Genomic DNA, 19,194 nt, shown 5'->3' on the forward strand with positions numbered 1-19,194 from the left:
AGTGTACGTACACGCCCTGTCTAACAGTGCCCTTTTCTCCGAACCTGCGAGGGAACACTGTTACGGTATAGTAGAGCTTGCGTTTCTCAAATCACTCCGGTCATCGTTGTTTCAGTATTGTTTCTGATCAAGGGATAGATTCCGAGTACGTGTAACGTCCTCTCTCTGTCGCTTCGCGTGTGGTGGGTTTTATCTTAGCGTCTGCTGTTCGCTAGACGGTGAAGCAGGGAAAGAGGGGCTCTTTCTTTCGTTGATGTTGAGGGTATCACCTCTCTCCTGCCTTTCTCAGGAGAGCTACAAGGGGGGGTGTAGGGGGAGCGGCGCTGTTGTGCATACGCTGTAGGAAGTGCAAGCCCTGGGGGAGACAGCCGGAAGAAAGTTGTGGCCGAGTGAAAGAGAAGAACACTACGACACACAATGTAGAAGAGATAGGAGATCAGCGATTTAGAATGTGCCTTCTCCGTTGGTCCGGTACTTGTGAGCGTTAGAATGGAAGAAACGGTTGTCAAGTTTGTCTTTTGGAAGTGTTTTCTCGGCGTTGTGTATGTATGTCTACTATATGTATATCTGTCTGGACGTATACATGGATGCACTCATGTTTTCACATGGGTTCCATGTGGGTGTTTTTTCTCAGTGGTGGGTTCTGCGAGGTTTCTTTCTAGTTGGCCTTGCGTGGCTTACTAGAGATAGAGGAAGAACTTTTCAGCGAGCATCCATCTGCTTTCACGAGTAGGGAAGACTTTAAAACATGAGTTCTATTTGCCTAGCTTCGTGGCTGGGGGTGACGAGAGGGCCAGATTCTTGTTTTCAGCCGTAGTTAGGATTATGATGTAAAACCGGCATCTCGACATATTCTCAGCATGAGTGCCCCACGGTAGCTGCTTTATCTCATAGGCTTCTCAAGGTCGTGTTCACTGAGACCATAGTCGTGCGTACGGCTACTTCTTGTTCATGTTGTTCGGATCTGCATATCTAGTGGTATCCTCCCTCTTCACTGGCACTACCTGGGTGAGGTAGCACCTTACCTTCAGATCGTTGTCGTGTCAAAACGGCCTTCAAATCAAGTTGTATTACGGAGAGGCTAGACTGCTCTTGCTACATACCGGCATAGATAGAGAGCGACCTGGTTATCCCAGTGTTGGGCTCAAGCATGTCTTCCTACGTCCCACCGAGTACTGTGGATGACAAAGAAAGTGTTCTTTCATCACCAAGTGTTGAATACGCACACAATTGCCAGGATCGCGTACATGTAAGCCTAGACATGCATGCAGATGAGTAACTTGAGCGTAACATTGGATACATTCCAGAAACAAAGGCAGCAAAGAGGGTTTGGGCTGAAAAAAAGGTTACGCGTTGGTGTCATCGCGCGGACATGGCTGGTTTTCCCTTCAAATCGTGAGGTTGAACGTGGAGGACAGCAAAAGCGGTTTGCAACACCTCGGTTGCGGTTCATAGCATCGATCTTCGTCTCGCACGCACGCAGGCGTGGAAGCACAACAGTCGATCCGCCAAGGTGTGGGTAGTCGGCTTCTGGAAAGTCCCATTGTCCAGGCCCTGTCGTGCCTGTATACCCGGGAGTTTCTCACCGGTAGCACGGGAAACCTGTCTCGTGCTTTAGAAAGACTTCACGGTATTGTGTTCCCTTGTAGTAGAGATCCGGTTCTAGAAGAGATGATGTTGCTTCTCAAAACAAAGCGGCACCGATAAAGACGTCTCCAACAAACAACTGCATGGAGCTTCAAGCAGAGACTCCAGATCTCGTCGTTTCAACTGTATGTACAGTGGGGTCGCAACAAGGTGGATCTGTTGGGTCTGCGCCCCTAGACAGGTACAAACCGTGTTGCCCACAGCCTTGTTTCTTGTATGCTGAAGGGACCCCTTTTTACATCTGGTTTGCATCCGTGACACGCCTCTGACGGCTGGTTCCCCGACAAACTGCTTGAAAGTACCTGGCATTTCCAGGATCTTGGGGAAACGGGCAAATTGTTCATCAACGGCTTGAAGTCAAGACAACCGAGGCAGACACGTGCGGCACCATTCTCCAACTGGCAATCCTGTCTTAATAGCAGTTTCACCGTTGCGTGGCTCCCCCAATCCAAAGGATAGTTCGAGTATCCAGCTAGAGAGAGGGTGCTGAATCTAGTGTAATTCATGAGAACGGCGTTACGACTCCGCGGCCTTCTTGTCAACCGTATTATGCCTGCGAGAAGACATCTCGATGTTCCCCGTCCCTTCACAGCAGCTAGCCGTGACAGGTTGTCGGGCTTCCTGCAGCCTCCATGCAGTTTAGAGCCAAAGAATAATGTCCAAGACATTCTTTTTTTAGCGGTTGCCTTGGTTGCCTTGAGTCTTAGAAGCATGCTTTTGGTGCCATAAAATTCTTTTTCCTGTGTCACTAGTCTCTTTTCCGCACAAGCTTCTTCGCATGCAATAAGTCTGCTGCTGGTGCTATTGGCTCGTCGTGGGTCAGAGGGCCTGTCCCAACGACGTCTCTCCAGAAAAGAACCTCTTCATCTTACCACGGCTGTTTCAAATTCAGTTTCCCACAAGTCTGCCGTCCTACTATATAGTTGCTTTTCTGCATCGTCCAGGACTTCTAACAGAGTCCTGCTCTTTCCACGCATTCTCTAGCTGGCATAGCTGCCGTCCGGATCTTTATACGCGGCGATCTTTCTTTTTCTGCTGTCTACGTTTTCACGCTTGCCGCTCATTTCTCGTAAGACATCAAATGCTCCCAGGTCTTTTCTCATTAACACGCCAAGACGAAGGAGGCCACTAACCAAGCGCGGCGTGAAACGATCTTTCGGGAAGGTTCCGGCATGCATCTCTCATTGGAGGCGACAAACGATATTTTCTTTAATTGCCACGTATTAAAGCCCGACTCAACATTTTCTGTTGTGACGAGGGCGTGGCACATGGCGAAACTATTGACTCTCCATTGCTGAGTGCTGCCTCGTTCTGCACCTGCAGCCTGGTCATTCCCGTTCCGTCAAGGAGCGAGCGCGTGTGGCCCTCAGTCCAAGGCCCATTTGTTTTTTAGCTTCTGATTTCTTCGTCGGATTCGAAGCCGCTTGTCATGTCAAGCCATGCAGGTCGTTGTGGCAGCAGACAAAATAGTTCCTCAGGTCAATAGGGCGGTGGGATATAGACTCTTCGAGGGAAATAACGAAGGGAAAAGTTACTCGAGGAACTCCTTTAAGAGGCGCTTCCAGGGTGGCATCCAAGGAAGATGCAATCGATGGGACTACTTGTACAATAGCACTCAAGAATGTATTCGCCTTCGAGACTTCGGAGGCGTCCTCCTCTCTTATCGGAGTCCTTCGATCAGGGAAAGTCACCTCACTTTTCACCTGTACATACACACCCCCCGTATGCACTCACCATCCAGAGAGAACAAGAACCAAGAAAGAAGCGTTCTCCTGTTAGGCGAAGAAGATGGATGGAGGAATGTCAAGACATCGGTGAAGATGAAGCATTCAAGCCTCCTCCTACGTTCTTAGATAAATGTGATGAATCTCAACGGTTCAGTACTGAGATTACAACTCCTTTATCTGTTCTTATGCCTCGTTTGGCAAGAAACAGAGGAGGTACTCTCGATGGATCATTCTTGCGGAGAAAAGCCGTATCTCCATCTGCTAAGTCTCCTTACCCTGAATCGCGATTGTCTCGAGACAATCGAGATCCACCTACAACATACAGTCCAACTTCTCCTTCGTCAACACGGCCTGCTGTCCGCTCTACACTTCAATCCAAGAATGGACTGGAGTCACCAGACATTTCCAGTACATTTGAAGGTCTGAAAGTTTCCTTCCATCCCAAATCTCAGAGATTGAAGGAGTGTTATTCTACCTCTCCAACAAGTCCTCCTGATAACGACAACGTAACTGCTAGGCACCGATCCTCACCGCATGCTCGTCCTATGCTCTCTCGCGTATCACCTACTCCTTCCGGTTTCCTGTCTTCGTCTCCTTGTTCGATTTCTCCTTCTCCCGTGCAAAAAGGAACTCGAGACCAAACCGAAGAGTCTTTAGAGTCACGTATACCTAACCTGCCGCCTATACCTGGTGTTCGAGTTTCACCCTTCTTCCCCCCCGTATTAGCTGCTTCACCTTCACCTTCTAGTCATCAAGGAGGAGGAGGGACCTCTGGCAGTCCTTTTCCACTTTCTGGCCCCCGTCCTTCGCATTCATTGCGTTGTCTCCCCGAGAAAGCGTCTCTCCAGGGTAACCGGCATTCGCAAGAAGACGAAGAAGAGACCCTCCAGGGACAATTGCTTATGGGCGCGGGGTCTCGTGGTGGCACCCGTGTGTCACCCAGGACTGATTCTATCCAGTGTATACCTTTGAAAGTTTCTGTCTCTCCGATAGGAGGCTTTCGTAAATGTTCAGCTAGGCAACATGCTCGTCCTCCTTCTGTCATTGAAGTACCCCAGACATCCTGTACAACATCACCCCGGCCAAGTACGACATATAGCCGGGGTGGTCTGGAACCTATGGATTACTCGACCAAAGGAAATGGAGATGCGAGGGAGCTGCGTGAATCTGAGTCTGCAACTCATACACTTGACTATCCAGGAGGACGACGTGGCCTGACTTCAGATAGAGGTGGATCAGAAGGTGAAGGACGGCAAAGTCCTAGCGACAGAGAGCTTCTTCTAGAACTTTTGAACCACGGAGAATCTGTATCTCCTGCTGCTTTCGTTAAACTGCGACAAAGTCTCAATCGTGCGAAGAAATCGAAGGGAGTTGATTCTCTCAAAGACTGGACAGACACGTCAAAGGTAAGACTCTCTCTGAAGACATGATGCAGCTCAGGTCGACAAGTGAACTGTCTGCGTCTGACTTACTTGGTTTCCTCTATGCGTAGGCATACACTCAAGTAGAACGGTCGGCTGCCTCGGAGACCCGAGGCCAGTCTTTGTGTTTCCTCGACAAGTCTCTCTAGTCGTACAGCTCGCTCTACCGTCATTTGTCAGGCTCTCCACTCACGTGTGTGAGACGGCCAAGACGTATTGTCCGTGTCCCGTCGTGCGGTAGGTAGGGAAGCATCTGGGGTGTCTTGTGTAGAGAAACATCCATAGTGGAGAGACAAAGTAATCAGGAGACTCAGTTGCTCACCGGGGAACGAGGGTGCCATTGCGGGCGTGTGCATCCCAAAAGAGGGCTCGTTCTACTAACTCTGTTATTGCACGAGTTTGGGAAAGGCCCTGTCTCTAATGCAAGCAGCTGGCTCGCTACGATACTCATATCCTCTCTGTCCTTTTGAGGGGAATGAGGGTAGCGTTCATGGTAGTTCAGCTTGCATGTAAGCAGTTCACCTTATCAGAGACCGCTGAGCTCCCGTGTATGGTGTTTGGGTCGCTTCGCCCCGTCCCCCGTTTATAGTCTTCGTTTCCTGGAGACAGGGCGCATGATCGAAGGCGGAGAGACATGAGACTGAGTTCTCCGCATACAGTAGTGAGAGGGTATTCTGGTTGGTCGTTTCTGAGCTTTGACATGATGTTGATACACTGCTATGTATGTGTGTAGTGATACGGTTTTCTAGGTTGGAGGCTCAGGCGCAAACGTGTGCAGGCCAGTTTCCGCTTCCGCATGATGCAGACGCCTGTATGACTACGCCAGCTAGTGACTATTCTGTCTCTGTCCCTTTGTGTACTTTCTGTAGATTACGGATGTGTCTGAGCTGCAACGAGAAAATCGTCTTCTCAAGGTACGTGGTGTCAAGAGCAGGATGAAGTTTAGCTGACAGTTTCCACAGAGAGACGGGGGGGGCACTGGCACCTCAAGAGAACAAGCGAACCCCGTGTGAATCCGAGTGGAAGAAGAAAGGACCGATGTAGATGACTCTTTCTTCAAGATCTACTAGATTCCTTTCATCCAGCCTTAGCGCGCCTGAACGGAAAAGAAGATAGGAATCGATTTCGCACATCGTCTCTCCACAATGGTTCGGTGACCTTGTGACTCAACACACGCGGGAGAAGGAAGGAGGAGTTCGCGCAGTATTGGTGGTCTTCCTCTTACACTGCCTGGTGTCATCAAAGAGGCTTAAACATATATTTCAAGATAAAAACTGCATATAGTTAGGAGAAGAGACAGAGTGTCTCGGGCGATGGTACCGTTTCAAGTCGAATAGCTCAGTAAACAACATGCTCCTGTTAGCCGGTCTGGTTTTTGACCTTATGTGCGTAGCTGCGGCTTCCCAACACTGGGCATGCCTGCGGCATTGCGGGATAGGTTCCCGTGGATTGGCCTCGGGTGCTTGTTACTCGGCTCGAGATCTCAAACTGAATCAAGACACAGTGGGAAATAGTTTCTGAACCTGAAGCTTAGTAGATGATATCATGCGGAGTTCCTCTTTGTTCGCTCTTCAGGTATGGATCGCGTGCATGGAGCTTCTTCCTTATCCAAAGGCCTGCGACGATCGACTATTAACTCAACAGCTATTGGCTGTGGAGGCAGATCGATGTTTGCTGAGCCAGCAGGTAAGACTGTATCACATATAGGCCCTAAGTGTTTCCGCTTTTTTTGCCGAACTTGCCTACGCCCACCCCCATGCGTTGCAAGTCGATCGGGCCACGTTTCTGCTTTGTCGCCCCTCTTTCAATATAGCTGGTTAGATGGTTTACAGCGGGAATATCTCCCGGAGTAACAACTGGGGTCGGCTCGTATGTAGACTGGCCAGCCGAATGTGGAAGTACCGAGGAGGTAAAGAAGAACAAGGCCAGCTGCAAGTAGTTCATGGTACGGCTCACACAACAGGGCTGAACTCGCGCTAGGTATACTTGTTTTTCTCTTCTTTCGGGAGGCCACCTGTCTAGTGTTTCTGTTGGTGGTGTCTCTTGTACACGGGGAGATCGAGCGAGAAACTACCGGGGATGCAATTGATTTGATACCCGGGAAGCTTATCCGACACTTGTCGAAGTTGCCTTCCCCGCAGTGGCGGGACAGCCCGCCTTGAGGGACGTGCTTCCGAGGCAGTAGGGTTTGACATGTGTCAGGAGAGCAATGAGGTGACGGGCAGCGTTCAATATAACATCAGTCTTTACACACTAATTGAAGGCGGCTTGAGCCGTTATCCGACGTCTATACGGGGGAGTGGCTTGTGGTGATCCGCCACTCCATTGGTGCAGCCTACTGTCGCTATTGTGAGCAGGTTAGCGAAGAAGAGAGAGCTATCCGGCGCTTACAGACTGAGAAACAGCAACTCCGCTTGCTACTGCTGGAGGCACGCGGGGGAGGATGGGCTGAGAAGCGAACTCAGGAGGCCGTTCAAGTCGCTGAGGAGAGAGTGAGCCTTTGCACCTTAGTTGCGGCCTAGGGGCTAGGGCTTCTGAGGTTGTTGCGTAAGAAAGCCTCTACGTTGCTACGCGTGTAGTCACGAGCTATTTTGGCCGAGCGCGTGCAGTTGGAAACCACTCGATGGCTACGACATTCTCTGAACGGAGACAGCTCTTGTTTCCTCTCAGTTCAGGGTCTTGGTTATGGAGGGACCACGCGATTACATATATATATATATTTGTATACACCCGAGCTCCAGGTCGGGTGTATGCGTTTCCAGCAACTTCCTTTATACATGCTGTATGCAGATCACTACGCACTTCGACATAGTACTGGCGCAGTCACGCACGAGCGGATCCGGCCGTGTAGGTAGGCAGAAGTGATAAGCAGCAGCAGCAGCTACTGTTTTGATGTGAAGAATTTCACGACAGTTTACTGTTCACGAAAACGACAGGTCGTAGGTGAGTAGTGTTGTATGTGGGTAATGTCAAGCTCTTTTCTCCCCCTCATCCGGTTGGGAAGAAAGTTAGCAACTTCGACTTCAGGTGCTCTACATAGCGGCGATACTTAGGAAAAGCCAGAGATAAAGCGGTGAAAGCCTTGCCAACAGCTGCATGATAAAAACTATGTCATCAGACTAGAGTCATGTCCCACATGCCAGATTTTGTAGACACGACACTGAATATCAGTTTGAAAGCAAGTAGAAAGAAAAGTCAAGGAAGTCCGTGTGGAAGAAAACATTTGGTTTTATGTCCCCTTCTCTTCCACTATATTCGTCCCACAGTTGAAAGCCGCGCAGCGGGCAGTGGTCAGAGAGATGACCGAGACTTTTGAAGCAGAGAGAATCAAGAATATACGACGTCTTGCAGAACTTGAAGAGAAGTTGAAAGTTGCTGAAGTAGCCGAACAGGAAGCCGTCGCGCGTGCAACTGCTCTAGAGATTGAGCTCTCTGAGTGCCGGGTCCAAGTAACAGAGCTACAGACAGTGTGCGAAGCCAAGCAAACGGAGGTCGTTGAGGTGACCCGTCGGCTTCAGCTTCAGGTAAAGGAGAAGGAGAAGGAAGTCGACACAGTGAAAGAACGTCATGCCCACGAGGAAAGACGGTGGGCTTCTGAAAAAGAACGAGTGGCAGCTGAACTCGCGCAAGCCCGGGGAGAGCTCGCAAGTCTACAGAAAACAGTCGAGGAGGATGACAGAGCTCGGGAAGCGGAGAAAGCTGGAGAGATTGAGAGGCAGCTGAAAGCGCAGGAAGACTTGGCAAAGTTCAAACAGCTGATCTCTCAGGAGCTGCAAGAAGCGGTGTCTGCAAAGGAGAACCTAGAGCGGGACTTGATTGTGGCGAGGCAGCTGCAAGAGACGAATCAAGAAGGAGCGCGTTCCTCAGAGAAGCAGTTGCAAGAAAAGGTAGCTGAGCTCCACCAGAAACTTGCCAGGACCGAAGACCAGTCGAAGAAGGCAGAGGAGGAGATTGCCGTCACAAAGAAAGAATTAGAGGCAGCCAACGAAGAGATCGTGTCTATGCGGAAGGCGTTAGGGCAAGCAACTGAAGAATCTGCCTGTGTGAGGAAGAAACTGGATCACTCTAATGAAGAAACTGCCCAAGCGCTTGGGCAGTTTGCCTGCGTTAAGAAAGAGTTGGATGAAGCGAATGAAGAACTTGCTTGTGTAAAGAAAGAACTGGAAGAGGCGCAGATCGTGATCACTAAAGTCCGGGAAGAAAAGGAAGAGGTGGAATTGAGACGCCAGCAGGTAGAGGAAGAATTGCAGATCTTGTTAGACGCTCAACGTACTCCTGTACTTTCTAGAGCAGCTAGCGTGGAGGACGGGGAATTGGGAAAGTCACCTAGGCCTCGGACGTCTGACAGAAGGCGTCAACAGCAGTTAATGAAATTACGGAAAGCCGAGGACGCTGCTCTTTTCAAGGCGACTTTAGCTGCACATAGAGCTGGGATTGCCCCTCACGTGATCAATTATGATAGACAGGTACTGGATAAGTTGGATTTCGCTAACGCAGGTAAGACTCGTAGGCGGGCTCGAGCTGGAGAGACGTCTTCAGTTTTGGATAGTATGCAAACACTATCAAAAAGCCTTCAGTCAAGAAGCCTTGAAACAGCGAGTGAAAGCGTAGGGGAGGGCGTGCCAGGGAGAAGTGAGGAAGACAACAGCCAGGGGAGTGGCGCAACAGGCGACAGCGGGACCGACGAGAAGAAGGGAATGAGGCCAAGAGGGGTAGAAAGACTTGATATTGGACGTCTATCACAGTCGGGATCACCCCTGAATAGTGAGAGTAATTTGCCGTCAGCCCGCCGTCTATCAGCCCGATCTCCTAGAGGTGCTCCAGAAGGATTTTTCCTAGACCGCGTCAGTGCATCTGTTGAGGCTGTCAGAGACAAGCGCCGTCAGAGCGCCAACGTTTCGAATGTGGAAGCCCTCGATCTTGTTGCAGACAAGAAAGGGGATCAGGAAGATAGTGTCCCGGGGACGCCCTCTCAGTCGTCTGTCTCCGCGGTGCCAGGGGGTGGTATAGAACGAGGGTCTGCCAAATCTGCAGGAGAGGGGAAACTTTCAGGTAATCACATTGTGAGCAAAGAAGGTAGCAGTCTTTTAACAGGTACCGAAGACAACACCTTAAAGGCAAGTACGGTGGAACGAACTGGGTTTACGACTCCAGCCTCCTCCTCTCCGCCGTCAGATATTCAAGGGCTTCTAGGGAAGAAAGAAAAGTCTCTTCCGCTCCCCACTGCGAAGAAGGGACTGCCGAGTCCCCCTCAGCCGAAGACTTCCTCGACCAGGCTTGGTTCACCAGAGACCAAGGGAGACGTTACACCAGACGCCGAGCGCATCGACACGCCGCTAGTCAACGTGAAGACGGAGACCAACAACGCTACTGCGAGTAAAAAGGGAGTACCACCCCCTTCCAAGAAGGCTAAAAGTCCAGCTTCCCCTTCGACCTCGAAGACGCCTGAAGCCCGAGTTATGCCTGACGCGAATTCGCAGGCAGAGCAGTCCCAAGCCTCTTTAGAAGTGCCGGGGTCGAAGGCGAAAGCAGGCAAGCTAGGTCGTGCTACTCCAGTAAAGACGAAGAGCCTGGGTGAGTCGCCTATCACAAAGAAACAGCCTCTCCCGAAGGTGCAGGCGGTGCCCGCGTCCTGTGATGACGGTAGGACAGCCGCAGACACGTCGTCGGAGCCTGGACCTCAGGAAGTCGAGCCGACGGAGGAACGTCCGGCAGACCTCAGAGACTGGGAGGCAGAGCAGCCAAGCCCAGGAGGGACGGATGAAGTCGGAAAGAAGGTGGGTCTCTCTCCTAGTAGTTTGCCATCTGGAAAGAAAGGCTCTGCTCTTTCGAAGAAGACACCTGCTTTACCAGCTGCTAAGAATGTCTCCACCGATCCTGCTAATTCCGGTCCGGTCGGTGCTGGAGAGCGACATCAGCTAGGACCCGACGGGTTGGGGCAGAAAGACAGGTTGGCATCCTCGTCCGTCAAACCCCCGTCAGTGGCGCCGGGTACCCCTGTCCCTGATGCAGCGGTAAGAGTGAAAGGAACCCTCCCGTCTCTCAACAAGGTGCCTTTGCCGAAGAAGATGGGAGGTCTACCTCCCCCTGCTGACGGACAGAGTGAAGCGAAAGCGAGTAAGGGTCCAGGAACATCTCCGGATTCGGCTGAACAGAAGGACAATGTGCCAGAGAATGCGGATGCCGGAGGGAAGAAGGCGGGGCCACGCCCTCCTCCTCTTCCTCCCAAGAAGGCCGGGGTCGTGCGTGCCGAGCCCTCGTCGAGGGAAGGGTCCTCCACGCCTGCGGATAGGGAAGGGGGCCCTGAAGGCGGGACTGAAGACACGGCCAACGGTGAAGCTGCGAAGGATGCTCCGGCGGCAGGGCATAAGAAAGCGCCGCCTCTCCCAGGCGGTCCTAAGGCGGGAGGAGGCAACAAGAAGGCGATGCCTCCTGACCCAGTCACAAAGAAGGAAGGTACACCGGTTAGTATGACGGAGTCTGATAGTGTTTCAGGTGGTGCAGATGAGCAGGAGAAAGAGAATGGACCGGTCCCGGGGCCTTTGGGGAAGAAGGGCCTCCCACCCCCGACTAAGAAAGGCTCTTTGCCGAAGAAGATGGGAGGTCTACCTCCCCCTGCTGACGGACAGAGTGAAGCGAAAGCGAGTGAGGCCGGGCTGGAGGGTGAGGCCACCGTGGCGAGTCAGGCGGGACAACCAGGCAGCGGCGGTCCAACGAGGGGCCCTTCGAAGGGCACACCGTCTTCTACCGCGCCACCCTCCAAGAAAAGCCCGCCTCCGCCTGCCCTGAAATCGGGAAAGGGAGGCCTCCCCTCGTCTCTCCCTGCTCGCACATCCTCACGTTCAGGAGGCAGTGGCGAAGGGCTTTCTGCTCAGGGGGAGGAGAAGGATGTGTTGACATCACAAGGACAAGCTAGCGGCGACAGAGGTGCCGACGGTACAGATTGTCAGGTCGACGAAGAGGCGGCAATGCTCGAATACAAGCGCATGTCTTCTTACGCAAGATTCAAGAAGTACGGGCCAATGCCTAAACCATTTCGCCCGAGACTGTACTTGAAGAGCAAAGAACAAGGGTTACCGAGAGCCAATAGCGGTCCGGACAGCAAATAACACAGTCTAGCTCACTGCGCGTTGTACAGGACATAGCGTTCGCAGCTGTCCGCATGACTGTAGATAGAGAGACAGCCGCTGCAAGTCAGCGGAGTTATACACGTAATTTTCTGTATCAATACCCTCATTTTCGGCCAGGACAGCTATTTGCGTCTGGACCGATTTCCTGTCCGGAACCGTCCTTCCAAGGTGCAGTGACAGGGTGCTCTTAAGGCGGTTGTCGTACAGTGGAGACATTCTCGTTCTGAGTGGTGCTCGGCATCGTCCCATAGTTTCGTTCCTTCCGCTTGGTGTCGCGGGTGGGTAAGGCTGGCCGCCTCCAGTTGATTTAGGAATGCTGACCGTAATTTCCGACGGAAATCTGATGTGAGCAGGGCCAGTCCACAAACTGTTGGGCTTGTGACTGTAGAAGGCCCGACTACAGACAGGTGGATATGGAAAACTGGTGGAAGTCGATCTGAGCCGTTTCAACTGCTGGCTTCATCACTCGTTCTTTCTGTTTCATTAGGGGCCGACCGGAAAGCAACTCCACGATACAAGTTTTCGCCCTTCCCTCTCCCCGTGTCCTAGAAAATCTGTTCACTACGTCGATGGACAGCCCCAAGTTGCGGTCTGGCTGCGCAGTCCGTTTGTTTCAGATGAGTTTAGTAGCGACAAGAGACAGCCGGGGGGTGAGCTGTTACATTGTTGCAGGCCGCCTTTGTCGAGCGAGAAGCTTTCTGTACTAGTGTGGTGGCCCTTGCGCCCGAGTGGAGCACACAACAGTATTTCGTGGTAGCCTGTGCGTCCAATCTGCGGACAAGCCACATTTGCCTGCCTTGTGAATGACGAGGTCCTGTCAAACTCAGGAGTCGTACACCAAGAGCTATGCGTTCGATCGCCAAGTTAAAGACAGGAGCGCTAGATGTTGATGTGTTCAGGTGGTTAGGGACGTGACTTGCGGATTTTAGAAGGGGGACTTCCCGTTTGTGTATGCGAGGCGACCTTTGTGCTGCATAAAGCTGAGACATGTCATTTCACGCACAAAATCGAGGTCGCATGTTGGTATCCGTCCTTGTAATTTGTCCAAAATGCAAATCTCCTTAGTAGCTGCCTTGTCAAGGCGCGATGCGTGCTTGAAAACTTTCAAGGAGTTACACGTCCGGCAGTGTTGACATACCGCTCTCTGATATCCAGGTTCGTGATGGAGAAATGGCTGGACTAAGGAACATCAGATACTCCTTCAAATGTTTCGGAGGCCATTCCTGGGGGTAACGCTGTCTGGCAATAGGGCCACTGAGCTCGAATCCTCGGTCTCCGCCGCAGCGTGAACGAGGGGCACCTTGAGAAGTTGTCTGGCTTCAATGGATGCGCTGTTGAAGGCAGATCGTCTAGTTCGCTTGGCCTTGCCAATATGCGAGCATCCGTGACGGCACGACTGGCTGGAACACGCCTGCTAATCAAGGCCTTTGCCGAAGCACGTTTTTCCGTGCTTTTTGTGGTGTGCTATCAATATTGGAGTCATACTTTCCCGCTACCCAACTAGCACAGAGTTGTTGTGCCCGCCTCAATACTTTTTCTTGGGGTTCACGGTATGGGCCCGAGTTCGTGGCTCTACCGACGCTGGCTCGGCAAACAGAAGCAGAATCTCCGTTCTTGCAACCGCCGAGGCGTTCGGCGATGCTGTGTACATGTCTCGGGATGAAAGTGAGTGCAGGCGCCTTCGGTCTGTTTCCCCGACATGCCACCTGCCCGGATTTCCAAATGCCCTCTCACTAAAACCCTAAGTCGACACTCTCACGAACGCTTGCTCCTGAACCTCTGCTTCAGTATGCGACTTCACGGACAGGTGCCTGTTTGATGACTTCTGACCTGGGACGGTGTGCCATGCATGAGAGCCTCTCAAGGTTCGACGCGGTCAAACGGAAGATCCCAGGCAGCAGACCGAGTCGCGTCTGCTATTGACCGTGTCTGTTCAGTTCGACCTACATTGCATTCTCTTCCGCAGTAACAACGATTGTCATGTGTTGTAAACACGGTGAGCGTACACATAGTACGTTGGTATTCACATTCAGTCCTGTCTGCACTTTCACGTCTACAAGCACTAGTACCGAAGTCCTGCTGTCCGTAGAAGAGAAATGAATGAACTGTCAATGTGCGCCAATGTGAACCCCCGAAGTGGACTATGCCACACAATGATGCGGCATGACGTCCTGCCGGTGCCCGTACACATTCTGCTCGGGGACTAACAGCCATGCCAATGTGTCCTGTCATCCCTTAGTAGGCTGCGCGCTCATTTGTTAGAGAGAGCCGCGACACCAGGGAGGGTCTTTCCCTCCAGGAGCTCAAGAGATGCACCTCCACCAGTAGATACATGGCTAACTTTCGAAGCATATCCTTGCTTCTCCACGAGAGCGGCTGTGTCTCCTCCACCAACAATAGTAATGCATCCCTTCTGTGTGGCCTCGGCAACTGCCTTGCAGAAAGCAGTACTGCCCTTGGCGAAGTTTGGCATCTCAAAAACACCTGGCGGCCCATTCCAGACAAGAGTCTTCGCTTTGAGGATCATCTGAGGTACACAGAGAAAACAGCAAGAGATTACAACTCAAGAACATAAAGTGTCTTCCCGTCAATACCAGTCGAATGGTTATACGGATGAACCCACGTTCACATCAGCTGTAACATGCCCCCGCACTTCTACGATACAGTCCGAAGTTTTCCCTCTATACGGAGAAAGACCTTCGCTCCTTACGACAGAAGCCGGCTGCCTAGTCGTGTTCGCGAGAAATGGAGAGCCTTGCCGTTCCGCGGCTGTACAACATCATGGAGGTGCTTCCTGCTTTACAGCGAATTTCTGACCGCCATCGCCCCCGGCCATTACTTCTAGTAGGGGGAGGAAAGCACATGATGCGCGTCACGATCAGCGTCATACGTGCTTGACACAAGAGAAGACGAACAATCAGATAAAGCGTATCTACACAGCCAGCTGTCGAACCCAGGTTCTGACCGCAGTCGATGACTAGGCTGATGCGTTGACAGAGCACAATCATCTTAGCGCTCACGGCATATGCACACACGGGTCCACACAGCAATGCAGCTAATGAGCAGCAAAGTTTCAGGAGGTACCAGAAAGTACGGCAATGTATTCCAGGAAAACAGTGAAACAAGGTGGAGACACAAAGATGACCGTTCTGTTGGCTTCTGTTGGTACGTTGCAACGTGGAGACAGTAGCGAGGTGGTTTTCCTCACCTCATGAGCCTTTTCGATGGTCTTGGGGCCAACATCGACACCCATCCATCCATCAGGGATTCCTGCTGTGTCCTCGCAGATTTGTGTGTTGGCTTCGTTCTCAAATTTGTCGGCACACAGGAAGTCACAAGGAAGGAGGATCTCCACACCCTTGCTCTTTGCTTTGCTCATGATATCAGGGACAATCTTAGCTCCTTCTTCGTCATAGAGACTGTTTCCAATGGCCATGTTGTCCAGGACTTTCTTGAATGTGAAAGCCATCCCGCCAGCGATAATCATCATCTGCACTCGGTCAAGAAGATTCTCAATCAACTGTATCTTGTCCTTGACCTTTGCTCCACCAAGAATGGCCAGGAACGGCTTCTCTGGAGATTCAAGAGCCTTGCTGAAGTAGTCCAGCTCTTTTTTCATCAAGAGACCCGCAGCGCGGACGGGAGTCTCAACACCGACCATGGACGCATGCGCACGATGTGCCGTACCAAAGGCATCGTTGATGTACACGTCACCCAGCCTGAAACATGCGACCGGCAGACGTACGTCCCAAAGAGTATTCGGTGACGGTACCACGTCTTGACTTCCTCTCCGCCGCATGCACTGCGAGACGTGAAGTGATGTAGGCTACCGAGTGAGTGTAGTACGGAAAACACCGACACTGGTGGCCCTGTCGTATGTGCAACTGAAGTACATGCGTGTGTGGACGCAAAACGTAAGGTGCTTGCGCCTCCTCCATGAGATCTTCGTTCTCCCCACATCCACTTACTTAGTGAGTTCGGCCCTGAACTTCGTAACAGCAGCCGGGTCGGCCTTCACCTTGTTCCCCTTATCGTCCTCTCCCTTTCCTTCCTCTTCAATGTGGAAACGGACATTTTCCATAAGAAGAAGTTCGCCATCCTTGGCCTGCTTGACGGCCTCCTCCGCCTTGGGGCCGACACAGTCCTCAACGAAGACGACCTTAGACTTCGGAAGCAGTTCCTGCAAGACTTTAACGACAGGCTTCAAGCTGTACTTAGGCTGAACGCGTCCATCAGGGCGACCAGCATGAGACAACAGAACAAGACAACGAGGTTTCTTGCTCAGGGCATATTCGAGGGTTGGCAGAGTGGCCTTCACTCGCGTAGCGTCCGTCACCACGCCATCCTTCATCGGGACGTTGAAGTCCACGCGGATGAGGACGGACTTGCCTGTGAGCTGCGTACATGCAACGACATAAGCAAGCCGCTGTATGAGAATTACTGGATTTTTTTCGAACGACAGTTACACAGGAAATCGCTCTATTATGTCTAGGAGGCATAGGTACAGCTGTACTGAGCAATTCACAAGCCCACCCCCGAAGTTTGCATTCACGGTGCACACCAAGCCATCGATGCAGAAATACAGACTATACAACGCCCGACCCTATAAAACGACACTGAACTTGACTCCCAAGGGCTCGAGAGTCTAGTCGAAGCAACGATGATGTGACAGCCCTACTGTGTTCTGAACCACGCGGGAACACGTAAGTCTGCAAGACCACCCCATCCACCGAAGAGCACGTTCTTCAGCTTGCACCAGTTAGACAAACAAGCAGAATCATGAGGGCCAACTGGGCGGGACCGTTGAGCCAGAGGCAGGAATACTAAGGGCCAAATGGTAACCACCCTCGGCGAAGACTACGCCTCCCGGGGCCACGCAACCCTACGACGATAGAAAACAGACAAGACGGCTGGAGCGGGAAACAGAGAAAGGGGTTGTCGAAGGTAGCGACTAGCAGCGTCATTGCGGTTCGTCAACCCTAGGGAAAGTGGACGGTGAGAGGCCGATCTTGTTACACAGCTAGTCTCCTGCCTACGACACACGAACAATCGGCTTTGAGTGCTTCATAAGAGCACCCCAAGCTGCACGAGATTCCTTCGACGACTGCGCCGAGGGCTTCGCATCCGAGAGTCTGCCCGAGGACTCTGGTCCCCGCAGAACGACACAGTAACTCTAAAGTGCATCACTCAGAATTCAACTTCGTGGCCCCGCAGTCTGAAACTTGCTGCGACCGCGGAGCGCGATTGGTTGACCGCATGAGATTTTGGGCGCTGCCTTTCACACAGAGCGACAGGCGGCTATGAACTCCAACTCTGAAGGGCCGGCTATTGTCACGGTCCGCCGTCCGGTTCACCTGGCCGGTGGCTGGCCCGGCACACTCTGTGGCATTCGCCCTTGCTTTCACACAACACCTCCGTTGTAGCAGTCCAAAAAGAAATGTGTCTTGGCAGACGCAAGAAGTGCAAAGTGCTTAAACATCTGGGAAGGCGTGCGACAAAGAAGCGGTTTCTAGAAACACCCCCGGGTCACACGTCACACAGGACCACAGCACCCTTCTCGCCGACGCCAGGCCCCATGGAGGAAAAGACTTCCCGAACTTAGTGAGCATGTTGCTACTAAACAACTGAAGTCACTCCCGGGAGAAGGCAGTGTGCGGCCGGTTGGGGCCTTCTGACTGCAGACGAGAGTGAACTACTCACCTTGTCGCCCACGTCCTGGATTCCAACCTTGCTCGCCAGCATCTTGGTTTGGAAAGGTGTTTAAGAAGTAAACTCAAACGGGCAATGTCAAAAGGAGCGCTAGTACGGCAATCGAGAAGAATGGACAGTACAAGCACAAACTACACAGAAAAAAAAGTCTGGGAGGGTTTACCACCAAATGTAGTATGCAACACGGAAAACTGAGCGAAGGAACGCTGCTGCACACCAGCTCCCGACGTCACCGGCACCGCAGCCGATCCCTGCAGCGCTCATGTTTGAATATTAGACGATTCCTGGTGGGCTGTCACGTCGAGTTGCGACGGTCGTCGGTCCCTGCGCCCCAGTCCTGCCAGACGCAAGCTTGAGTCGGTCCCGCAAGCGGGCAGATGCGCATCACAGCTGCTCGTTTTCGGCGGCTCTCCTAGGCTGCGGGCAGTTACGCGGGGGAGAGCAGACCTGTTGTGGTGGAGGGTAATAGCTTGGACGGTAGCTAGTAACCGTCCGCTATCTGAGAAGCTCCGCTTTGCACCCGCAGTCGCCAGCGTACCTGTTAGCGAGCTCTCAACTGTGTTAGGGCTGCAGATTGTCTCCGACACAGGCAAAGCGCCTGCGTTACAGGCCGGGATGCCACGAGGCAAGATCGCAGACTGGACCGTGATGAAGGCATATGTGCGGTAGCTTGTTTTCGTTGAGTTCGACACATTAGAGCATTCTCGCCAAACTACCCCATTGTTCTAGGGGCCACAGTGGTGACTAAGCGCTGAGGTCCGACGGTTAAGGATTACGCGAGACAACGCCTGCCTAGCTCAAACAGATTTTCGCGCACAAAGCATCAGGCCGGCACTCCCGCATCCACCCCGCGTTGCAGATGCGGGCTTCCGGAAGACACTCGCCCCTGAAGACATGCCGGTTACGCCATTATGTGAGTACGCATTGGCCGCGATGGCCGGGCTGCTCCACTGCTCGGCTTGCACCGGACTCCTCGGCGCCAGGAGCCAGCACCTAGGAAGAGGTTGATACCAGAGCTTGGTAAAAAAACAGTAGGCTGGAAACAGCCTGCCGGGCTGAAGTCGGGCCTGAGGGCTCTCCAGCTGACGGGGTGCCGCCCCAACCCGGTTTGGGTGTCTACCTGTTCAGAGTCAGCACGCTCTAGTTTTACACGACGAGGGCAAGCTCACCACTTCATCGGAGCGTACTCGACACTCGCTGGAGAAAAGAGCAGTCCAGCGGCACACGTCTTTGTGCTGTGGAATGACTCAGAGGGGGCAGAAGGCGCCTCTTGTTACTTAAATGCCCGATTTCTGCGTAGCCCGGTATGTGCTCGCTACAGTATGGGCATTAGCCTCATGTTACCTGCTGGTTTCAAGGGAGCAAGCTCCAAGGAATCTTCTCACCTGGAGACACAAGTTGCTGAAGTGAAGCGCTTCAAACTAGCAAGCAGTGCGCACGCGACAGACAGTATTCCTTGGCGGTCTGCTGAGAACAGTACTAAGGCAGTCTCTTCAGTCTACGAACTGACTTCATGTGGGGCGGAGTGCGAGAGAGAAAGACGCTGACAGGGTTCATTCG

At 52.4% G+C, this 19,194-nt stretch overlaps 2 protein-coding genes across 2 annotated transcripts; one reads left to right on the top strand and one right to left on the bottom strand.

The window, feature by feature from the left end:
* The first annotated feature begins 2,494 nt into the window (after positions 1-2,494).
* On the top strand, positions 2,495-13,422 carry CSUI_001019 (uncharacterized protein). The gene is made up of 5 exons (XM_068061225.1): positions 2,495-4,780; positions 5,665-5,709; positions 6,371-6,481; positions 7,153-7,287; positions 8,062-13,422. The coding sequence occupies exons 1-5, from the start codon at positions 3,269-3,271 to the stop codon at positions 11,902-11,904; spliced, it is 5,646 nt and encodes a 1,881-aa protein (XP_067926788.1). The 5' UTR covers positions 2,495-3,268; the 3' UTR covers positions 11,905-13,422.
* A 575-nt stretch (positions 13,423-13,997) lies between these two features.
* Positions 13,998-17,927, bottom strand: CSUI_001020 (phosphoglycerate kinase). Its single transcript, XM_068061226.1, has 4 exons — positions 17,626-17,927; positions 15,894-16,321; positions 15,134-15,644; positions 13,998-14,452 (listed from the first exon to the last, which is right to left on the bottom strand). The coding sequence occupies exons 1-4, from the start codon at positions 17,665-17,667 to the stop codon at positions 14,177-14,179; spliced, it is 1,257 nt and encodes a 418-aa protein (XP_067926789.1). The 5' UTR covers positions 17,668-17,927; the 3' UTR covers positions 13,998-14,176.
* Between the last annotated feature and the right edge of the window lie 1,267 nt (positions 17,928-19,194).

The sequence above is a fragment of the Cystoisospora suis genome (genome assembly GCF_002600585.1).
Source record: "Cystoisospora suis strain Wien I chromosome Unknown contig_404, whole genome shotgun sequence".
Classification (NCBI taxonomy): Eukaryota; Apicomplexa; class Conoidasida; order Eucoccidiorida; family Sarcocystidae; genus Cystoisospora; species Cystoisospora suis.